The 21,938-nt window shown below is 46.2% G+C and overlaps 11 protein-coding genes across 11 annotated transcripts; 5 read left to right on the forward strand and 6 right to left on the reverse strand.

Moving 5' to 3' along the window:
• Positions 1 to 1,709: 1,709 nt before the first annotated feature.
• Positions 1,710 to 3,441, forward strand: TRUGW13939_04047 (uncharacterized protein; the record flags this gene model as incomplete). Its single annotated transcript, XM_035487224.1, has 6 exons — positions 1,710 to 1,770; positions 1,832 to 1,976; positions 2,043 to 2,295; positions 2,369 to 2,494; positions 2,556 to 2,705; positions 2,767 to 3,441. 6 exons carry the CDS (start codon positions 1,710 to 1,712, stop codon positions 3,439 to 3,441), a joined length of 1,410 nt encoding a protein of 469 aa, XP_035343117.1.
• Positions 3,442 to 3,766: 325 nt separating this feature from the next.
• TRUGW13939_04048 (uncharacterized protein) lies at positions 3,767 to 4,959 on the reverse strand (the record flags this gene model as incomplete). Its single annotated transcript, XM_035487225.1, has 4 exons — positions 3,767 to 4,250; positions 4,313 to 4,377; positions 4,440 to 4,641; positions 4,703 to 4,959. Coding segments are annotated over 4 exons (1,008 nt in total), but the record flags the coding sequence as incomplete, so codon positions are not given.
• A 1,033-nt stretch (positions 4,960 to 5,992) lies between these two features.
• Positions 5,993 to 7,186, reverse strand: TRUGW13939_04049 (uncharacterized protein; the record flags this gene model as incomplete). The annotated part of the gene is made up of 1 exon (XM_035487226.1): positions 5,993 to 7,186. One exon carries the CDS (start codon positions 7,184 to 7,186, stop codon positions 5,993 to 5,995), a length of 1,194 nt encoding a protein of 397 aa, XP_035343119.1.
• Positions 7,187 to 7,881: 695 nt separating this feature from the next.
• Positions 7,882 to 10,049, forward strand: TRUGW13939_04050 (uncharacterized protein; the record flags this gene model as incomplete). The annotated part of the gene is made up of 4 exons (XM_035487227.1): positions 7,882 to 8,115; positions 8,168 to 8,276; positions 8,340 to 8,578; positions 8,640 to 10,049. Coding segments are annotated over 4 exons (1,992 nt in total), but the record flags the coding sequence as incomplete, so codon positions are not given.
• Positions 10,050 to 10,426: 377 nt separating this feature from the next.
• Positions 10,427 to 10,882, reverse strand: TRUGW13939_04051 (uncharacterized protein; the record flags this gene model as incomplete). The annotated part of the gene is made up of 2 exons (XM_035487228.1): positions 10,427 to 10,693; positions 10,757 to 10,882. 2 exons carry the CDS (start codon positions 10,880 to 10,882, stop codon positions 10,427 to 10,429), a joined length of 393 nt encoding a protein of 130 aa, XP_035343121.1.
• A 573-nt stretch (positions 10,883 to 11,455) lies between these two features.
• Positions 11,456 to 13,108, reverse strand: TRUGW13939_04052 (uncharacterized protein; the record flags this gene model as incomplete). Its single annotated transcript, XM_035487229.1, has 2 exons — positions 11,456 to 11,869; positions 11,948 to 13,108. 2 exons carry the CDS (start codon positions 13,106 to 13,108, stop codon positions 11,456 to 11,458), a joined length of 1,575 nt encoding a protein of 524 aa, XP_035343122.1.
• A 613-nt stretch (positions 13,109 to 13,721) lies between these two features.
• On the forward strand, positions 13,722 to 14,657 carry TRUGW13939_04053 (uncharacterized protein; the record flags this gene model as incomplete). Its single annotated transcript, XM_035487230.1, has 3 exons — positions 13,722 to 14,094; positions 14,172 to 14,279; positions 14,380 to 14,657. Coding segments are annotated over 3 exons (759 nt in total), but the record flags the coding sequence as incomplete, so codon positions are not given.
• A 380-nt stretch (positions 14,658 to 15,037) lies between these two features.
• On the forward strand, positions 15,038 to 16,303 carry TRUGW13939_04054 (uncharacterized protein; the record flags this gene model as incomplete). The annotated part of the gene is made up of 1 exon (XM_035487231.1): positions 15,038 to 16,303. The coding sequence occupies one exon, from the start codon at positions 15,038 to 15,040 to the stop codon at positions 16,301 to 16,303; it is 1,266 nt and encodes a 421-aa protein (XP_035343124.1).
• A 106-nt stretch (positions 16,304 to 16,409) lies between these two features.
• Positions 16,410 to 18,173, reverse strand: TRUGW13939_04055 (uncharacterized protein; the record flags this gene model as incomplete). The annotated part of the gene is made up of 1 exon (XM_035487232.1): positions 16,410 to 18,173. One exon carries the CDS (start codon positions 18,171 to 18,173, stop codon positions 16,410 to 16,412), a length of 1,764 nt encoding a protein of 587 aa, XP_035343125.1.
• A 766-nt stretch (positions 18,174 to 18,939) lies between these two features.
• On the forward strand, positions 18,940 to 20,343 carry TRUGW13939_04056 (uncharacterized protein; the record flags this gene model as incomplete). The annotated part of the gene is made up of 1 exon (XM_035487233.1): positions 18,940 to 20,343. The coding sequence occupies one exon, from the start codon at positions 18,940 to 18,942 to the stop codon at positions 20,341 to 20,343; it is 1,404 nt and encodes a 467-aa protein (XP_035343126.1).
• A 142-nt stretch (positions 20,344 to 20,485) lies between these two features.
• Positions 20,486 to 21,837, reverse strand: TRUGW13939_04057 (uncharacterized protein; the record flags this gene model as incomplete). Its single annotated transcript, XM_035487234.1, has 5 exons — positions 20,486 to 20,566; positions 20,631 to 21,106; positions 21,163 to 21,252; positions 21,303 to 21,554; positions 21,618 to 21,837. The coding sequence occupies 5 exons, from the start codon at positions 21,835 to 21,837 to the stop codon at positions 20,486 to 20,488; spliced, it is 1,119 nt and encodes a 372-aa protein (XP_035343127.1).
• Between the last annotated feature and the right edge of the window lie 101 nt (positions 21,838 to 21,938).

Consider the following 21,938-nt stretch of genomic DNA (forward strand, 5'->3'; position numbering starts at 1 on the left):
GTGCTCGCGAGACAGACGTGAGAAAAGGCATATCGGGGACGTGGATCAGTAGACGCCACCATGACAATACACCCGAGCAAAGCCAGTGATAATCCGGCGACAGTGTGGAATGGTAGCAAACCGTCGGACTTGACATTAAGAACCGACCAATCTGCCAATGGCTGTTGTTTATTGTTACATCAATTAATGCCAATAATCATGCGCCCAAGGTTGTCCCAAATCCCTGAGCTCTCTTTCTTTCAAATGTTATTTGTCTTCGGTAAAGTCATAGGATATTAATCAATCTAGGGTACTAAGGCGAGAGGGATTGAGTTGATATTATAGTATACACCACATATCTTGGACAGCACTTGAGGCAATTTGGTTACCTTGAGTGGGTATGCTGGATATAAGAACTCAATCCGTCAAAGGTTGTCCAAATGCTGTGTTAGTGGTTCACACTCTAAGAGCCACGTGGGAAGCGTATGATAGAGAGGATCTATATATAGCTACTCTCACATTAAGATTTCTGGTGCATGCCTAGGTCGATTGATCCCAGCGCTTCTGGTTCCATAGCCCTTCGGCTGTGGCTGCGTTCATCAGTCCAGACTCGAGAAGCTTACTTTGTACACTGCTGTTTAAGTGGGCTTGACGGCAAAACGTGCAAGCTAGCGCATGTAATCCGGCTGACTTATGCTTGTTGCATATAAGAATTATTGATGTACCGATTTCACTGCTAGTGGAGTGATTAAAACTTGAGGCATGACAGGCTGCAGACATCAACTCTACATATTTGTTACTTAGATACTCTCCCTAATATTTAAAATAAACCGTTCTTTCATGTCTAGTGATTGACTTGGTTGTACATAGTTATGGAGCGTATCTTGTCTATTCAAACTACGGAGTACCATAGGTCCATGATTCATCGAAAGGGTATTAGGCCTATAGGGTACGGAGGAACCAAAGCAGCCTGTCAATCAATCAGGGAGAAGATTCTATTGGGCGGAATATGATTTGGCCAACATTGCAACAAAGCACTTTCCCCCCTGGGCTTGTGCATTGCGCAACTTTTTCCGCGACGCCGTATGCAAGCTGCAAATATTCATGACAGATCGACAACAGATCTCTGGAAATGTGTGGGGCCAAGTAGTTGCGCGACCCACAAAAGAATTTCCGCATGCTGACTTATCCCAATACGGCAGTTGATCGACCGAGGAGACTACCATTTTCGGCCCAGCTAAGCTTTGGGCTGAGTGGTTGGCTCCACTATTTACGGTAAGACCCACTAGTTTCCACTGTTTCCTTCCGCTAGTCCTATCTAGTCAGCCTTGGCGCTGAGAAATACCTAATTGCGCGTAGTTGCGTTCTCATTCTATACTCTATTTCACCTAGCTACGTACTCGGGACTGGAGACTTATAAGGCTGAGTTTGAATTTTGATATCTCTTATTTAACGCCCGAGTGGGCTGAAGTGCATTACTAGTCGGTGATTGACAAATTGCATAGACTAGGTGGATGGACTCTACACAACCTAATTTTAGAGTCTTGAAAATCCTCACCCATGACAGATATAAATGTCCTCGTAGCTCGCCGCCCCTTTCAAAAGTCCAAGTCCTCGATTGATCTCTAGCTTTGCATTTTCTTTCCATATTACAACATTACAAAACCTTTAATGCCCTTGGGTATTTACTTCCTTTGATTTCAAGCGACCTCCAGAGCATTGAATTAGCCATGGCTTCCCTTATGGCTAGAGCCCCTACGTGCATAACGGCTACTGTGCATATGACCGAATGTACGCCTTTTACCCTATTGGCTTCAATGTCTTTCTTTACAGTGGACTAACCCTGGTTTAGATGATAAACCCTTTATCGGAGAGCTCAGCTTTTGGCACTTTAATTTGATCCTGTCCGGCGCTAGCACAGCAATTGTCTGGGTGTTAATGTTTAGTTTAATGGCGGAGCATGCATGTCATCTCAGCAACCCAGCAGAACAGCTCAAGTAAGTGCAGTCAATTATGCTACGTTTTTTTCACTTGCGATACTAATAATGGCTGGCTATTGATAGGATTATGAGAATCATCAATATGCTGCCGTCCTATTCAATGGTCTCATTCGCTTGCATCCTCTGGCCCGAAGCCTACGTCTATCTGAGTGGATGGGTCGAGGTTTTCCAGGCAATCGCGCTTTACGCCTTTCTCATGCTGCTCATTGATTTCCTTGCGCCAAGTGACGAAGAACGCATCTCGTTTTTCGCATCTCTCCGGGTGAGAAAGACGTTTAAAAAGGATAAATACAGAGAGGGACTTTCCTGGCTCAAGGTGAGTGAAAAAGACCAATAACATTTTGAAATATTCTTGATCTCAAGTACTGACTACTATGGCTTCAAACTAGCTCTCCTATTACAGCGTGCTGCAGTACCCATTCGTCGTTTTAATTTGCGCCATCGCTCAATGTGTCCTTCAGTCATTTGGTGCCTACTGCCTCGATTCCGACTCGCCCTTGTTTGGCCATATCTGGGTAGGCACAGACTGGATCATATGATTGCTGCTAGACCGTGAAAGACTAACAAACACCCTAGACCGAAGTTTTCGCCAATCTTTCCGTTTCGTTCGCTATCAATGCCATCATCAGATTCTACCAAAATACCAAAGATTACATCAAGGAACAAAAGCCTTTGCTAAAATTGCTATCCTTCAAGCTCATGGTTGGACTAATCTTTTTGGAACAAGTAAGTCAACCCACTTTTAGGACTATGGGCTAGCATCCGGAGAGGTCTAATGCGTTATTAGATTGCTTTTATGGTTCTTGAGGCAACAAAAGTTCTTTCACCAACAGCGTCAATCAGCTACGCGGATATCAAAATCGGATTACCCAACCTGATCATCTGTGTCCAAATGGTGCCATTTGCCTTTTTCATTCGCTACGCTTTCAGTGCCAAGCCCTACAAGCTGAACAGCAAAATGCTCAATGAAGATTCCGAGATGGGCGATTTAGATAAACTACTCAGCGGTCCTCTAGGAGGAAACAGACTGGGCAGGAAATTCCAGCAGAGATCCTACCAAGGTGGGCCTGGAGGAATCTCCGCGTGGCTTGCCTACTTGAACCCGTTTGAAATGATCCAAGACGGGATCGGCATGTACAAGCTGTTGCAAGAGGTTCGCATTAGAAAGCAAACCGTGGAGGCTTGCCCAGATCCCGAGCCCACGGCAGGCGATGTAAACATCGCACCTCAGGATGACGAACACCCTGCTGCGCACGACTCACAACCTATGACCCAGTCTGAACAAACAACCGCTTATTCGCCACTAAACACGCAATACGAGCATCCGATGGAGAATTTGGCAGCAGGACACAACTATAGTTATCCTGCTACGCAGTACGGGCAATCCACGGAATATGGCCAGCCAAATACGAGATATGATGACTACACGTCCAACACAGAATATCGCCGAACAAATTACTAGCCTTGATTTTTGTTTCCATTTATTTGTTGATATGTTTAAGCGATGTATAGTTATGAGATTGATTACCCAGGGATAGACACGGTTGTTTACAGTTCAATAATGAGGGTCCTACTATAGACTCAATGATACAATGACATGGAAGCGTTATACATATGTATTCCAGTAACATGGTTACGCTTGACTTTATATAGATACAATAATAATCCACCCATTATGTCGTACATTTATGAACAGGGATGATAATATTGACCCGGGTGAGTACATATATTGCTGTAAACTAGAACCCTAACTCCTGTAGACCTTATGATTTAGCAGTATTATTTACCAATTTCTCATTCCGTTTTCGCCCTTTCATCCCAATGGTAAGGAAGACAACTCCATTCCAAAACCCTCGTAGTGACCCCGTTGCAACCACTGCTATGAGAAGGGGATACGATGTTTGGTCCTGGCGAACGAACGCCGATACGCGATTTATTGTAGGTGCCACCCAAGTTGATAATAGAACAAGGAAGAATATTAGAGGCATCAAGACGAAGTGCCTGAACGAGATAGCTGTCTGCTGGTGGCTGACCCGCGGGACGAAGAGGACAGGCTCTTCCTGTGATTCAAGAATGTGACCGGACTTGGCATGGATGCCAAGTTCCTCGGCTTGAGAGGCATCAGAGGTCCTCCTGTCCGATTCATTTTCCTTGGTTGTGACTGAAGATAGTTGGATATGGTCGGTTTGTGCAATATTGAACTTTTTTTTCAACTTGAAGACTTGGATTCCGACCAGGCAATAGAGAATCATTGCGAAAAATATCAATAGCCTGTCATGGAGAGATATCGGGTTAGATTGGGGGAATTTATTTAACCAAGGGAGTCATCGTACCAGACAGGTCCGTAGTAGAAAATGATCCGGAAAAGCACCCATTCGGGGGATATAGAGCACCAAATCTAGCAGAAATAATATTAGCTCTCTCGTAGATGTAGCAGTATCTAGATAGGAAACCACCCACTGTCTCGCTTCCATACATGGGTCCCTTTTCCGGCGTGCTGATGAAGAGAAACACGAGTGCAGGGACAAAGACCAAGGGTGTAATTATCGTAATGAATTTGATCTCAAGTCTTTTAAGGTCTTCCGCATCGTAACGGTAAAAAACGATAAGAAAGACGTCGTAAGCCATCGCAAGCGTCCAAAAGACATCTGCGATTGGAAACCTATGGTAAATTCTAGTTAATATGGTGTATATGGGTATGGGGGTCCCAGCAGGAAACGTACATTTGCAGCGAAAAGGCCTGGAAACGGCACAGGGCAGACGCATCCCCAGCGTTCGGCCCGCTTACCGAAATCATTGTCGCGATAAAGTCGAACAAATTATAAAAAGCATTGATGAAGATCAACCGGTGCATCGGGTTGCGGAAGTTTTTGGAAAGACTAAAAGTCAAGATAATCGTCGCGACACCGAGGATGGACAGCGCAGAGGCGCCTCTGCCAACCTTGGCTATGGTGTCGGACTGCTCATCGGAGAGGATCATATTGAATACCGTGTTTTTTCACATGGGCCAGAGCTGAACGATTTCATCAACAGCATTTCGCTATACAAAACCATGACCGAGCGCGCCATCTGATGTTCCACATGTAGCTTGCATACGGAGTACTGTAGATATATTGAATCTTTGGAGGGGGGTGGTCTGAGCATGCCATCATGGTACCTTTTCTTGTACTAAATGACGTGATAGGTCCTGAATCTCAGCTCAGGGGACAAATTCCCAACTGACCGGCGTGGGATGTGCTCGCCAAAGCTTGTTGTGCATGGCGCTATTGCGCCATTCTACATTTGTTTTTTTTTTCCTTCATGCATGTACGAGAGATCTTATATCGCTTACTGGAACGAGCACGCGATCACAGATGAATCTTTCAATGTGGCTCTCTCGACAAAGCACCAATTGATACAATGCGAAGTTTGCTCTGAGGACTGGCGTCAATATAATTCCCTGTTGATTTCATGGTTATCTGTCCGCGGATATACCCTCTCCTGTTAAAATCTACATGCACGAGACCAACACTTGGCAGCCTTTTTATTGACAAGACTACAGGGCACTGCAAACTCAAGCGAGGGCTTGTGACGCGTACAGAAAGAGTACAATAAGCGAATCGCAAACCGCGGCTGTCAGCGAAAATCGCCTGACTCAATCAGATCTGCCTTGGTTGCCAAATATGGATCTGGAAAATAAGGTTAAGGCCAATTAAAACGCCCTTTATTCTAACGTCATTTGCTTTCTCTCTGTCGTGATGCCAAGTCGCATGCTAGACGCCAATCACGTTGCAGACCCAGTCTGCCGGGTTCTTGCATCTTACGTACTAGTACTGAGAACTTATATTCTAAAAGATCGTCTATGTTTTTTTTTTTGTTTTGTTTTTTTTTTTTTTTTTTAAAGAGTCATCTAGGCCTCTATGTATTAGTAAAAGCTAGTCAGTTGCCTGAATAAAGTTCTTATACCTAATTGTTGACGCCATAGTCACAATAATAGACCAAATTTGCACTTCATATTCTTAGTGAAAACTAGCTCAAGAAAGTGCTTGCACTACTTGAGCCCAGTCGCCATAGCCATAATTGCCTGGTACGCTCTCTGCATCAAACAAACTGGCGAGCACTACCCTATCCTTCTGGTCTCCAGTCCACGGCTGTCTTCCATGCTGTGCAATCACATTATCAAACACGAGTATGTCTCCCTGTTCCCAATGATGCAAGACCCTAATATCATCTGTGATTTTGACAAGATGGATGAGATATTTCTCAGGGATAGGCGTTCCATCGCCAAATAACACCTGGGTAACATTCTTTCTCTTTCCGGTGTTATTTGCTTGAGAATTATTGTAATATGCTGCTAGCCCGGTAAATAGCGTCGGCAAATTAGTACTTTGTTGTGTTCGTATCGCTGGCAGATGATGCGTCACAACCAAAGTCTGGTCACTATCCTCCCATTTCCAGGATGTATGTTTGCCTCTTCCATACCGCTTGATCTGATCCTCTATCTTACGCTTCCGCGTCTCGAGATCATCGCCCTCGACAATCTCTTTCCCAAAAGCCTGGCGTAGCGTTGAGCCACCTTCGTATTGCTTGTCTACTTTGTATGTGACCTGGCTTAGGACACCCTTGGTGGCTAGTTGGTCAATAAACTCGGGAATTTCCCTGTTGGCACGATTGAACAGCTCTAAACTGGACGAGATCGGAGTTTCTCCGCCGCTTCCCTTTGCGGGGGCCTTGTGGGAGTAGAAAAATATATACTCGGGCGCATGAGGCACTTGCGGGGACTCGTTATGGTTATATATGAGCACTTCCTTGGGTGCCTCGTTGGCTGGGGCGACATTGGGTGCTAGGAGCGGTCGATCCACCACGATTCCGATAATCTCGTGCGGAGAGTAGCCAAACGCATGTGCGAAACGACTGAAATCGTCGGCCGAATGAATGGGGAGATTGCGGAAGAGCAGGGCGCCATGTGTAGCAAGTTTCTTGGTCAAGTAGCCATCGTGTTGCGTTTGAAGCGATTTGACGGTGGAGATTGCTGCGTCGAGCGTGGGCTGTTCGGCCGTTGCCGGACGCAGAGCAAGAGGAATTACGGTGTCCTCAGGATGCGGTGCAGTAAGAATGCGTTGATTAGTCGATGGAAGAGAGAAAGGTTCGAAGAAAGCAAGATCAGAAGAGCTGTCGTTCAATTTCAATGTTTGGACAGCCAACTGTTCCGTGATTGTAGTAGCCATGACGAGTAAGTACACTTGCTTTTGACGGCCAAAATGATTCTATATGGGTTTCGTATCAACACGGACTTGTATTTGATTTTACAGTGAAGTCCGGTGATACCAGCAATATTTGAGTCTTATGGGCAAGTCTTGCCAATTTTTGTCGGCGATTACGAAATGCGGGGGTCTCGATGATAAATTGCCTATTTTGGAAAAGACAGGTCCCATGTCAAAGCCTATTGCTCTTGAATTATCGTGGCTGTGTGTACACTGATTGGTTTGATTAGCTGTCAAAGATAAGCCATCAATGTTATTGGCACGATTCAAATGTTGTGTGACCATGCCATTTCTTGCGCAATGCAACGGCCGTTCTATCGGGTTGGTGAGAAACTAGTTAGCTATCACAAGCTGCCCTCTAAGCATCATTCCTCGGAAGGAGAAGGAATAGTGTCGTATCAGAAGACGGCATGATGTCTTGTAGTTTTTGTGACGTGAACTCGGAATATTTGAAGCAGAAAGCTGATGGCGATTATCACATTCTTCATCTCCAAATAGTTATGGAACATGAAATGATAGTAGCATAATTCTTCCAGGTTCATCCAAGACTGTATCTCGGATATTAGCTATATGGCAGGTCCCCCATAGTCGGCCAGCGCATAATATAAGTAGAGCTTGTCACAGCTGGCAATAGCATCAAGATGATCGTGATCTGTAGAAATCGTGGTCGTTGCACAAAAGCGAAGATCTGCAAGGAATGCAGAGACGACGTTATCGCCGGGTCGCCAAGGACTCGCGGCGGGGACGGGCAACTAGGCTCCTTCTCCTCCGCACTCACTCACCACCACCAGGCATGGACGGACGGTACGCGCCTGGCACAACTTCGCTCTCGACATGGCGGCTGTGTCCCAGACCACGCTGACATGGCTATGGGGAGTCCTCACCAAGGCATGGTCAATCTCCTGATCCCTGTTGAATCAATGCTGACTGGCGCCCACGGCACAGAACCACTATGACCCCAAACAAACATATCGCGATCCCAACCGCACATACCACGACATCGCTCGAGCGCTGGCGCAATATCCCTCTCTTGGGCCGCGTACAGATGTCTACAGTGAGTTTTTGGGTGGACCCTAGTCGTCAAGATAGAGAACTCTTGAGCTCACTAGTGATCAAGCATACGAAAATGGCACCTCGTCGCTACTCCTCCACCTAGTCGGCACGCTACCGGTTGCCTTTCGCGGCGCCATGTACAATATCCCCGTCGACGTTTGGATTCCAAATACATATCCACTCGAACCCCCGATAGTATACGTCACTCCAGCCGCAGATATGGTTGTGCGATCGGGCCAGCATGTGACATTGGAAGGACGGGTATATCATCACTACTTGGCACATTGGGCTGAAGCTTGGGATGTGAGTGCTTATCTTGTCGCAATGATATGCATGGAAGAGTTGCTGATGTATAGCATTCTAGCGAGTGTCGATTGTCGACCTTTTCGGCGTTCTACGGGAAATATTTGCCAGAGAACCGCCCGTCAAAGCCAGAGCGCCAGCCGCGCCAGCACAACCACAGCCACCAGTGCAACAGGAACGATCACAAGGTGGCCCTCCTCCCGTACCTTCGTTTCGCCCTGAGCTAGCTGGACCACTTAGCGTGGCTCAGACACCTATACAGGTTCAACAGCCTTCTCCGATGCCTCCCCAGGTTCCCCCGAAGCCGGGCCAGTCGCCACAAGTGCACTCTCCACCGCCCCCCTCGCGAGCGACTGAGCCTGCTGCACCCCCATTACCTCCCAAAGGTCAAACCCCGCAGGGCTACGGAAATTATGCCCCGAATAATGGCCCGACAGACGGGGCTGCAGCTTACGCCATTCAGCGGCAAAGCAGCTTACGGACCGTCGTTCCCCAACAATCTCGCATTGCACCCGGAAGGCCGAATCAGGCCATAGATAGTCATCCCGGGCCCAGAAATTTCCCTCCGCAAGCTCATGACGCTGGCTATATGCCCCAGCCTAGCCAGGTGCGATCACCTTCCGGACAATTCCATCAACCTTTACCACCTCATGGTTCGCAACAGCCACCAAATCTGCAAAATGCATACCGGTCACAGTATCCACCCCAGCAGCACCAAGCTCACTACCGCCAAGTTTCCCAGCAATCTATACCTCAAACAATACCACAGCCGCGAAAACCACAAACTCCAGATCTTCTGACCTCGCCTTTTGACCTCGAACTGCCGTCAATAGCGCCTACCGGCCCGCCTCCACCCGTGCCTCCAAACCCAGAGAAAGACGCCCTCCTGCACACCTTGTCGCAAACGCTGACGGAGAATCTGCAATCAAATGTGTCACAATCAAGATCGGCCGTTGTTCCGTTACAATCACAAGCCCAGGCCCTTCACACTGCCCTGGGTTCTCTACAAGGAGAAATTGCTTCTCTCAATAACTTTCAAACAACACTCCAATCGAACATTGGTATTCTCCAGCAGTCCCTCCACCGTGCTGATACCGTGATAGCCGATGCAAAGGTGCGAATAAACCAGGGTCCCACAGGAGCTCCCCTCGGAACATCTAATGACCTAGGGGCCGCTACAACGAATACCCCCAATGGCGGTCTCCCTCCTATAGATGATGTTCTCGTCGCCCCAACTGTAGTTGGAAAACAACTGTACGATCTTGTCGCCGAGGAGCGAGGTATTCAACAAGCCATCTACGCGCTTCAAGCAGCACTTGTCAAAGGTATAATCGGTGCCGACACCTGGTCACGTCACACCCGGAGCCTAGCACGAGAAGCCTTTATCAAACGTGCACTCATCAGAAAAATCGGCACGGGAATGAGATTAGATGTGGGCGACGGAGCAGTTGGATCAAGGTTCCATTCATGATATGCAAGAAAAAGACGAGAGCTTAATCGAAGTGTAACTTGCAGTAAAAGCGGTTTTACTTTCTTTCGACATCCAAGGAGCTTCGATCTTTGGGGCCCAGTCAATGACTTGCTATTGTGCAAGTAATTCAACGAGCGAATACTGTAATCAATCGACGACGACTATTATATAGCTTTTCAACATTCGTGTATGAAATCATGGATAATGATGATGAGAGCTGCAAGATAGCTTACGACCGTATGCGCAGAATATATTCACTAATAACAATGCTAGATATTGAACAAAATAAACATAGTTGGTTCTATTATGTATTCATTGTAGCCATGCATGACCTATTATCCAAGTGTAGTTGATTGCATATCATGCAACATGTACTCCTATAGCTGGTTTGTTAGAAATTGTGCTTCTCCCATGCCAAAACTCCAATCCTCCCGAGTATTCTCAACACAAGTCACAATCAAGTCATTGCCAGATACGCCACATTGAGAAGAAAGGCTTTCATGCAGCGCTCTGTATACCGTTTTCTTCTGTTGTTGGTCTCGACCTTGCTGAAAGATTTGAATAATAACCAGTTTGTTACTTCGAGGAAAGCCAAGGTCCGTGTCTTCACACATAATCTCGTAGTCTTCGTGCTGGGTCACAATCTATTTACAATTCGAGAGTGGTTAATTTTTAGTAGAATATATAATGGATCCTGATATAGTTACCTGATAGCGATCTCGTCTCGGAGCTCCGAAATGTTCAATCATTACTCGCTGGATAGTGGCACCCAGTTTCTGAATCTCTTCTCGTGTTCTGGTGCCTTTTATGACATCGATTTTGACAAGGGGCATGTTGAAAGGTTTAGAAGGAGAATCGTTTACAGAGATAGATTTCGTACCCCTGTATAGCTTCTGCTCACAATTCTCGCAGCACCGTCCAATAATATTTATATTGTTCTATATCAGTTGAGGTTTTCTGTAGTTCCCGCAATTCCCGCAATTCCCTATGTTCCTGCTAGGTTTATTTTTCCCTTATTAGGTAATTGTTCTGACGCTCACCTAGTAAAATTTCTCTGTATACAGGCTATATAGGTAGTTGACTAGTTTGCGGAGTTTTCTATGATGTACTATGATAAAAAGTGCCAGCAAGCAACAATTTACGTGAGATGTAAAAATATGATGGTTAGGAGTAGCAGTCTGCTGGGCATCTATCGTGCTACTTCCAGCGAAGCATATTTTGAGACGTTAAAAAACAATCGTTGGTATTTACTATCCGAGAGGCCCTCCGAGAAATCGAGTGCTGAGACTAGCGATGTAGGAGAAAGAGGATTCGATGATAATGATCGTATTTGCTATTTTTTTGCTATTTCTCATATATATATATATATATTTGATTTTTCCCCCTTAGGTGGTGAAATCTTCGACCTAGATGTGAGATGGCATTACGACTTGTTTGCCAGTACCCGTGTTTTCGCTCCTCCACAGACTTGTCACTGTCTTTGTTTGCGTGTAGAAGTTTAGGCCAGGTTTTCCGTAAAACGTGTTTGCACCTCCCCCAGCAATGCTCTTCTTGTTTCCAGAGAAAGAAAACATGGGCAGTGGAACTGGAATAGGCACATTGATACCAACTTGCCCTGCTTCGATGTTTTTCTGAAAGTAGGATGCCGCCGGACCGGATCGGGTGAAGACTGCAACGCCATTTCCATATTCATTTCGATTTACAAGCCGCACAGCTTCATCAAGTGTTGGAACAGAAACACAGACGAGGACGGGTCCGAATATTTCTTCCTTATAGCATCTCATATTGGTTGTTACGTTGGTGATTACCGTTGGTCCAACCTAGAAAATTCGGCATGTCAGCAATCAAGGCTTCAAGTATGGGATGATGAAAGCAAGAAGAAGCTTGGGTGGACGCACAAAATTACCGTTTGGGTATTTTGGGACTCTATACCCTCTTCCATCAAGGAGAATTGAAGCTCCTTGTTCACCCGCGCTTTTGATGACGCTTTCAATCCTCTCCTTACTGGAAGGGCTCACAACAGGACCAACATCGCAGTCTTTCTCAAAGCCTCCATTCACTACAAGCTGCTTTGCGCGTTCAACAAGATCTGGAAGCCATTTTTTAGACTCGCCAACCATGACAAGGACGCTGAGAGCCATGCAGCGTTGACCAGCCGCACCGAACGCAGCACCAACAATGGCATTCAAAGTATGATCTGTATCAGCATCTGGAAGAACAACAGCGTGATTTTTTGCTCCCAAATTGGCTTGCACACGTTTCCCATTGGCAGACCCTCGAGAGTATATATATTCTCCAGCGTTATTACTGCCAACAAAGCTAATTGCTTTAATACATGGTTCGTCGAGGAGAAAATTGACTGTATCTCTACTCCCGTGGACAATATTCAGCACACCTTTTGGCAATCCGGCCTCTTGTAGAAGCTCTGCTAAAATCAATGCCGCACCTGGATCGCGCTCGGAAGGCTTCAAGACTATGCAGTTTCCTGTAACAATTGCAAGTGGGATGCACCACAGCGGGATCATGGCTGGAAAATTGAATGGGCATATGGCGGCGACGACACCCAATGGCTCTCGATACGATCTAGTTTCCATATCCTTTGCGACCTCGAGTAGCTCTCCAGTCAGCTGCGTGGTAATTCCACATGCCGTTTCAGCCACTTGAAGACCACGGAGAACATCGCCTTTTGCATCTTTGAAGGTCTTGCCTTGTTCTAGCGTAATTGAAGCCGCCAAGCGGTCCCAATGGACCCGAATTAGGTGTACAAATTTGAACATGATCTGTTGTCTAGCGATGATGCTTGTAGCTCGCCATGCTGGGAACGCCGTTTCGGCAGATACCACGGCGGCGCGTAGTTCATCGCCAGTGGTCTGAGGTACGCGAGTTACAATATTGTTGGTGGCAGGGTCGTGTACTTCAAACCATTCTATCGCGGCCGAATTGGTAAATTCATTGTCGATGAAATTTTTGGTGTCAATAGGGTCCAATACCTTGTCGTGGGTGTTGGGGAAATGGGAGGCCGTTGACGCTGCAGATGTCGTTGCAGGGAGAGATGCCATGGTGAAATCACAACAAATAACTAAAACGTAAACTCTTTGGAAAATCAATAGATGAAAAATCTTCGAGCATTCTCCCAAGATTGAATTGTCTTATATTATCATCTAGACAGCCATTACCCCAGCATTTTTGTAGATGATAGAATTTACTCCGGCTATTGCGGATGCTATCAACCACCTTTGGGTTAAGTGCGCAGGTCATAAACAATTTAAACTATCCTTATTACGTCAGTTTGCTTCACCTCTAATCTTAATGAGATGTTATCAATTCATCAATACCTTGGATGCGGCAATTACGGGAACGGTATCTGCGGGGAGGCAAATGTAGATTAACTTCTCCGCATGGATATTGCGGGTATCACGGATTACCCAAAGGAAACGTAATGTGAGGCAGAACATAATCTGTTATCTTGATAAATGTGGAGAAAACGTGGGGAGTATTTTGGCAGAAGGCGACTGGTAACCTCGGTCATGTGTGGAGAAAGTTGTTCTAAACATTTGAAGCCGTGTTATATCATTACAAAGCAACCGGCAGTTTGAATAACAAATTCAAACGTACTAAATTCAATGTTATATGTTTCAATTACATCAGTGAAAAATGACGAATATCACATAGGACTATCCATGGACAGCCTCTCCACTCATCGTCTCAGCACCCATGGCCCGGGTTGCAAAGCCCACGCTTGCTGTAGCTGTGTCAAAGGCGCAGGGACTGGGGTTCATTGCCGCGGGTTATACCAGTGACAATCTTGAAGAGTTGCTTCAGGAAGCCACAGAGCTATTCTCAGATAGTAAGACCACCGGCTCAGATGAGTCTACTGTTCTCCCAGTTGGAGTTGGATTTATCACCTGGAGTGCTTCTCTTCAAACTGCGATTCCGGCCATTAAAAAATATCGTCCCTGTGCCGTCTGGCTATTTGCTCCTCCAGCGGGCTACCAAGATCTTCTTCCATGGGCAACCGAGATCCGTGCATCTACATCTCAGAAAAGTAAGATCTGGGTGCAGATTGGCTCTGTAGCAGATGCTATTAGGTTGCGAGGATTGTTGCCCCGGACGTCTTAGTAGTGCAGGGCTCGGATGCGGGTGGTCATTCGCAGGCACAAGGTGCAAGCGTTGTCACTTTAGTACCAGAGGTGGCCGACAAGATTGGAACTGAAATACAAAGACCAGATGGTAAATCCATGCAACTGATAGCAGCCGGGGGGATCTGCGACGGACGGGGTGTCGCCGCTGCAGCCAACCTGGGCGCACAAGGTTGCGTTTTGGGGACAAGGTTCCTTGCAAGTCCAGAATCGCTTATTGCACAAGGGTACCAACCAGACATATATGGATTACATTCGGGGTATGCCAAAAGAAGAGAACAAGGAGCTCTATCCTCAAGCAATGGAAGAAGATGGGCAAGGATATGGCCCGAAAGGTCGACTTACTACATATGCGGGAACAGGTGTTGGTCTGGTTAACCACGTAATGGCTGCGAGCGACATTGTCACATCTGTGCGGAATCTCGCACACGAACTTCTCTATGGGCGAAGTAAAGCATCTCGTTTGTGAAGTCTAATATTCTCAATGTGTTGAATCAATAAGGTAGTTTTTTAGTATGCGCAAACATTTCTAATGTTCCACCAAGTAGAAGTCGTCTTAAGGATATCACATATAGATTCTGGTACAATTTATTTTAATGGAGCCCGCAAATTTTTGAAAGAGGCGTGTGTTTTATGCGTAATGGAACGTGCACTCGCCTTTCTCGGTGCGTGGCAAGCTGGCGGGTATTGCGGGATATCATGGATACTAGGGTTGTCAGCCCTATAAATTTCAAGCTTAAAACCCCAGCAGTCACCCGAAGAGCTTTCAACGTGAGTTTTGAAGGTACTTAAATACTCAGTGGACATTTATTGGTCATAGATGTTTTTCAGGACTCTCGAAATTCAAACATGACTCCCGAACAGATCAAGATCATTTCCCAAACTGTACCTGTGGTGCAGCAATTCGGGGAGACTATTACAACGGTATTTTACAAAGACATGTTGAATGCTCATCCAGAGTTGAATAGCGTATTTAATTCCACCCACCAAAAGACTGGGCATCAAGCAAAAGCTCTCGCAGCTGCTCTTTACGCATATGCAGCCAACATCGAAAATCTTGAGGCTCTCGGTCCGGCGCTTGAATTGATTTGCCAAAAGCATGCATCTCTATACATCACAGAAGACCAATATGAAATAGTTGGCACATTCCTCTTGCAGGCAATGGAAAAAGTTCTCGGTGATACATTTACAACACAAGTTCGAGATGCCTGGGTCTCTGCCTACTGGCAACTAGCCGGCCTTATGATCAAGAAGGAATCTGCATTATACGAGCAGAGTCCAGATTGGAGTACTTGGCGGCAATTTAGAATTGCAAAGATTGTGGTGGAATCCACAGAGATAAAGTCATTCTATCTCGAGCCTGTTGACAGAAAGTCTCTACCGAAATTTACTCCTGGGCAATACATCTCCATCAGACTCAATGTGCCTCGGCTGGGCTACGTCCAAGCCAGACAATATTCACTGAGCGATAAACCAAACTCTAATTGTTATCGAATCAGTGTCAAGCGTGAAGATAGCCCACAATTCACTTGTGGAAGTTCAGAAACAGAAGATACATCTGGCCATGTTTCTAATCTTCTACATGAGATGGAAGTTGGCAACGAAGTGCAAATATCTCACCCTCGCGGAGATTTCTTTCTACAGGACGAAAAGGCCACTTGTCCAGTTGTGCTTATAGCAGCTGGTGTCGGTATCACGCCTCTACTATCCATGTTCACACAAATTGCGGAAAACATGGACAAAGTCTATCGCAAGGTGCACATAATCCACGCGGCGCGAAATTCTGCGTCTCGAGCCTTCAAAGATGCCATTGAAAAAATTACTGGGGGTCACCCAAGCATTAAGGCTACCTTCTTCGTCGAAAATCCAGAGAATGGCAATTGTGATCGCACTTATATTGGCCGTGTCGATTTGCACCGGCTGCACGCGCAGAATGACCTTTTTTTGAATGATTCTGAAACCGAGTTTTACATCTGTGGACCTCCTCCTTTTATGCAGAGTCTACGAGACTCTCTGCTTCGACTGGGGGTAGATCAGACGCGTATCAAGATGGAACTTTTCGGCACTGGAGGACCGGATCTGACGATGGATAATAAAAAAGAGGCTCGTTTATAGACATTTACATAAACTGCAGTAGAGTTGTAGCGCATATAACAAGCAATATAAAAATCAAATACCTGGCTCATGCAAATATATTTTTATAAGCTCTAAGCTAAAGAAATCATCCTTTGACTACCAACGCCCAGAAAGATACCAAAGTCGGCAGAATAGCTCCAACAATAATAGCATGATATAGACCAGCTTGACTCCAACTAGCTAAACTGGCCACCAGCCGGCCTGTTGTAGCGCCAACGACACCCATCCATAGAACAAGAAATCCCATATTATAGCAGCGTTTCCAGAACTCGTAGCGCCTTGAGGACTCTACACCAGCGCGCATCGTTGTACCCCAACCACCATCAAGGACAGTGAGCAGTCCCCAGATCTGGATAGCTGGCATCGGGATAGTGCAGAAAATCAGTGTCGGTAAAACCCAGGCCCAGGAGTGTCGAGGCCCACCGTCTGGGTTACGCAGCCAGTTGTATAGGGTGGTGCAGATGATACGAAATAAAACATCGTAAACTGAAAAATAAGCAACAGGTCGGCCAGTGTAAAGGTAATAGAAGACCGAGGCTGCAACCACCAGAGGTCCACTTTCTCGTTTGAGGGCGGACCAGAAAAAAATCGGGTTATTGATCATGTACAATTTGGGCTGCTGGAATGTTTCAATGTGGGTAGCACGCGCCCAGCGTACCTGCTGCATTATCCATCCAGTAAACGTCGGTGGTGTTTCTGTGGCAGCTAATGTGTCTGCGGCATACTTAATAGTCCAGCCTCGCATGAGCAAGCAAGTCGTGAGATGCCGGTCTTCGTTCACGATCATGCGCGTGCCTAGTATCGTCTGCGCATACCATCTATACAATATCCCAGGGAGCGCGGCTACACGGATAACCGCACTGGGCCCGGTCTGGCAATCATGCGTACCGGACAGGGTCGGGGGACAGCGTGCAAGATAAAGCTCGTACCAGTACACTGCTCTGCCGAATCGGGTCCAGATTGAGTGATTGGTGTTATGAACAACCAGGCCAGAACTCGCACCTCCAGCATTGGGGTCAGCAGCGATAACAGAAATGGTCTGTCGTAATGAGTCTGGGAAGACGATGGAGTCGGAATCGGATGACCAGAGAAATTCAATGCCTAACATGTCGGCAATGACGATGGAAAAGATGAACGAGGTAAACATGATTCCTCTCTTGTGCATGTGCGGCTCATACACACACAGTCTTGTTACACCTCCTGGCTGACCTAGTGCTAGATCATGATCGCGGAGAGTCTCGCGAGCAAGTCGACAGCAGTGAGCAATGGTCATCTCATTCCAAATCTCACTGTCGTCGTCATCTACAGCGGCTAACTTTCCATATGTGCGCATTGCAATGTCAGCTAAAGGCTCATCTATGTGGATTACAGCCGAGTTTTTAGGATAGACACGCTCAAATATAGTCACCATATTTTGGTCTGGAGCCTCATCGCCATCGACGCCAATAAGGAGAAATTTGCATCCATCGGCGTCTCGATAGCTATCTAGCGCACACGCAAATAAGTCGCTGTCTTCTCGATATCCAACCACAACGGCCATGCAATCCGGAGCTGTCTGCTTAGGCGTATTCTTCTCGGCATTACCGTCGGACAAAGGCAAGCTTTGCGATTTGTAGAAGTTGGATCGGCGGGCCTGGATAGTCCATCGATTGTACTCGCACGCGACGATACTTAACAGCAGGTCCAATGTGCAAGGAAAACCGCTGCAGGTCGCAAACATATAGTAAATTGGAATGGTAAGTAGACAACCGAAAAAGTTAAGCCATTGTTGAAAAGTAGAAACATAGGGGCCCCTAGTATGAAACATGGGCATCCGGGTCACATTCTCATCAGGGAGGAGAGAATCCATGATTAGAGGAACTCTAAAAAGAAACCTCGTGGCGGATACGGCGTTGTCGTCGTCTATTTATTTTGAGCGTTCATGGTTCAATAATGTGTGGCCATGTTGGTTAAATATGGTATGGAGCAATAATAGGAAACAGGGACGAATGAGTGGGTATAGAATTAGAGCCAACGTCGAGCCAACAGCGTAAATAGTCAGTATGTCATGTAGAGGGTCAGACCGCGGAGCCAGGTTTATAGCTTCATTTGTATTTCTTTAGGCCAATCTTCTTGTTGAACAAGTGGAGCAGCAAGTGGGTATATCCCTTATCCGCTTCAAGTCAAAATAATTCTTCATTTTGCTCATGGCAATATATGTATCATCAAAGAAATACTCCATTTTGGGCAGTATGAGATCCTCCGGTTTAATTCCCCTCACTTGTGTGTAAGGTGATGCGAATGTAGGAATCATTTTGCTGGTGTCAATCTAAAAAAACCAAAAAAGCCAATTGCATTCTTTCGCTGGATCGTTCCCAACAATCCTGGGGCCCTTATGTGGACTGGTAAGGGGCCGCGCGAGAGATCACGTTGCGCGCGGAACCCTAGAAAGACCCTAGAACCCAACGAAGCCAACGCTTTTACGCGCTGGAATGGGATTCAAATGCTACATTACGGCGGCTGCGCTGATTATTCCAGATGTTTCATTTTGTCTCGATGCGTAATATCAATAACACAACACTTGCCATTATCGCCCTTCATTATTTCTCTATCTCTGTCCTTATTTATGTTTGATAATGGCTTCTCATAGGGACCCCAGTGTGGGTCGCACCAAGTGGCTAGACGGCCTGCGAGGTATTGCAGCAGCGATAGTATTCATAGATCATGGATTTCTGGGTGCAGTCCAATGGCCATTTCGTTCGTATTGGGCTGAGCCGACATCCGAGAATCGTCGTTTGATGCAACTGCCACCGTTCCGCATTCTTTTCGCTGCTCGCTCTATGGTCGCTCTTTTTTTTGTGATATCCGGATATGCGATTTCCATCAATTTGTTGCGGGCACGACTAAATGGCAATCATAATTTATCCTTCTACAGCCGGGTCGGGTCGGCCATCACTCGTCGCATATTTCGCATTTATCTGCCGGTATTGATCATTGTCACTGTATCCCAAGTTCTTTTCTTTATGGATTTGTTTACCTGGGACTTTGGCGCTGCTGTTCAGGGTGTTGAGCCATGGACTGCTCCCTGGCGCCATGTGATTTACCTCTTGGGATACATGTCTGATGCTATAAACCCACTGGCTCTCCAGCATAACGAGGGGCTTAATGCACAACTGTGGACAATGCCTGTAGAATTCCGTGGCTCATGTGTCGTCTATCTCTTGATCACTGGCATGGCTCGCTGGCGACCACGAACTCGCTTCGCAGCTCTGGGGTTGATCACATGCTATTTTTTGTGGTATGGTATGTGGGATACGTTCACCTTTATTGCAGGCCTGTTGCTTGCAGAGCTCAAGGTTGCCGATGAAGAGAATCACCATTATGAGGATTATGAGGGCCAAGCTGTAATGGGATTGCCTCTACCCCAGAGTAGTAACACCAAGAAGCAACAAAGGAAAGGTGACCCCGAGAAGGGGAGTTGGAAAGTACCCAATCTTGCTATTTTCTCACTTGGGACCTATCTCCTATGTCTTAGCGACGAGGAAGTACTACCTTTTGGCTACAGTTTTCTCACCCCGTTCCAACCCTACCACTGGCACAACCTGGATGAATTCAACATCAACTGGAGTTCTAATATTAGCTGGAAGGCCATTGGTGCCGTCCTAACTATATATGGTATAAGCAACTCATCATCTCCATCATCATCCTATGAAGGCTATTCTTTCCTTCAACGTCGTCTCTCAACCCCTGTAGCACAGTATCTCGGCAAAATCTCATTTTCGTTATACCTCATCCACCAATCTGTCTATCATTTATGGCTTATGCCAATTGTGAACTTGATATGGTCTTCTTTAGCATCATCTCCATATCCCGGTCCCATTGAAGCCCCTGAGAAAAATCCATTTGCATTTTTCATGATGTGGGTTGGCATGTATGCAATTTTAGCCCCTGTGACGTTTTGGCTATCAGATTTGTACACGAGATATGTTGACGTCAAGTGTGTTGATCTAGCGAGGAAGCTCGAAAAGCATTTTGTTTAATATTTTTCAATGTTTTCTTTCTGAGCGGCTTTTTGTATATATAGAGATAAATGCATTTGATGCATAGTGATTACTTGTCAATCTTATAGAAATTATACTGCTCCTTATATTACATAAAGACTAGTCTCCTCGGATATGTGACTTATACAGGTAAAAGCTTCTCGTGGCTATCCCAGAGGCTAACAAGTAATGACCTTTCACCTACCCAAGGTGACCTTGCATGCTATAAGGAGTATGTGAGAAACTAGCGTTTCATTGGACCGCAAGATCAAGAGGGAAGAACTTACTTGAACAGTGTAGTTGTCGATCAGCGCCACATCCCCTTCTTTCCAGGGAACTAGAAATCCTATTTGATCGGAAATCTCTAGCAATCGCTCCAAATATTCATGTGGAATTTCTGAGCCATCGCCATACGTAGTGGGCAAATGGTAGTTGTCGTCGACCCCCTTGTACGGTGGCAAAAGGGCCTCCCTATCTCGCTGACGACCGTAGACACCACCAAGACCATTAAAGGGTACAATTTGTCCAGTGGAGACAATGCGTCGAAACGCAGGTAGGTGTTGAAGGACATGGAGGGCGCCGTTGGGCTGCCACTCTGCTTTGGCCTGTAGGCGGGTTTCCAATACGTTCTCTACCTTGCGACGTTGAGTGTCCAGTGAGTCACCTTCCTTGATATCAAATCCAAACGAGTCTTGCCAATTCCAGCCGATTTTCACACTATCCGGGTCTTCCTTTGCTGGGTAGTACTGGCGACCGGTTATTCCTGAATAGACACGGTTATTTCAGGACCTAAAAAGTACCAATTGCTTTTGATGTTACCTTTGGCTATGAGTGCCTTAACGAATTCGGGTAGTTCATCTTGAAGTTTGTCATACAACTCGATTGTTGATAAGAGGGGTGTTTGGCCGCCTGTGAATGCTTCAGTATTTAACCCATTAATATGCACAAGTCCGACTGACCTTGTTCGGGAACAACCTCGGAGAAAAAGAATAGAATTCCAGGGAAATGAGCACTACGGCCATATTCATTGTGATAATAGAACTTAATGTGCGGGGGCTCCTCATTCGCAGTCTTCACGATATCACCCACTGTCCTTCTTTTTCCCGAGAGCCCAACCTCTTCATGCGGATGTGGGAGCTTGAAAGCTTTGATGAATTTTGTCAGGTCTGCAGCGTCCTTTAAGGGAAATCCACGGAACAAAATAGCACCATCTATGGCATGTAAGTTGTTCTGTATCATCAAGTTTGAATAAGGACAAATGGGTTAAAACGGACGGTTTGTTAAGAGACTGTTAAAGACGCCTTCTTCTGCAAGTTTTGCAATGTGTCCGGCCGCATCATCGACATTGGCGAATGCTGTACCATCTCTCGGCTTAATGCCGAGGGGGAACGACTTGCCATGGACTGAACGGCTAACTGGTACTTCGAATGTCTCTATGGCAGCGTCCTCCGCTCCGAAGAGGGTTTGGGTGTTCAGGGTTATTGTTTCAGTCATGACACCTTCACTAATTTGTTGCGAAATTATTGCAAAAACAATTCAGATATTAATCTGATGTTTTCTATGTCGGCATTATCTCCGATTATATTGAAGACTAT

This window comes from Talaromyces rugulosus, chromosome II (genome assembly GCF_013368755.1).
Source record: "Talaromyces rugulosus chromosome II, complete sequence".
Lineage (NCBI taxonomy): Eukaryota > Fungi > Ascomycota > Eurotiomycetes > Eurotiales > Trichocomaceae > Talaromyces > Talaromyces rugulosus.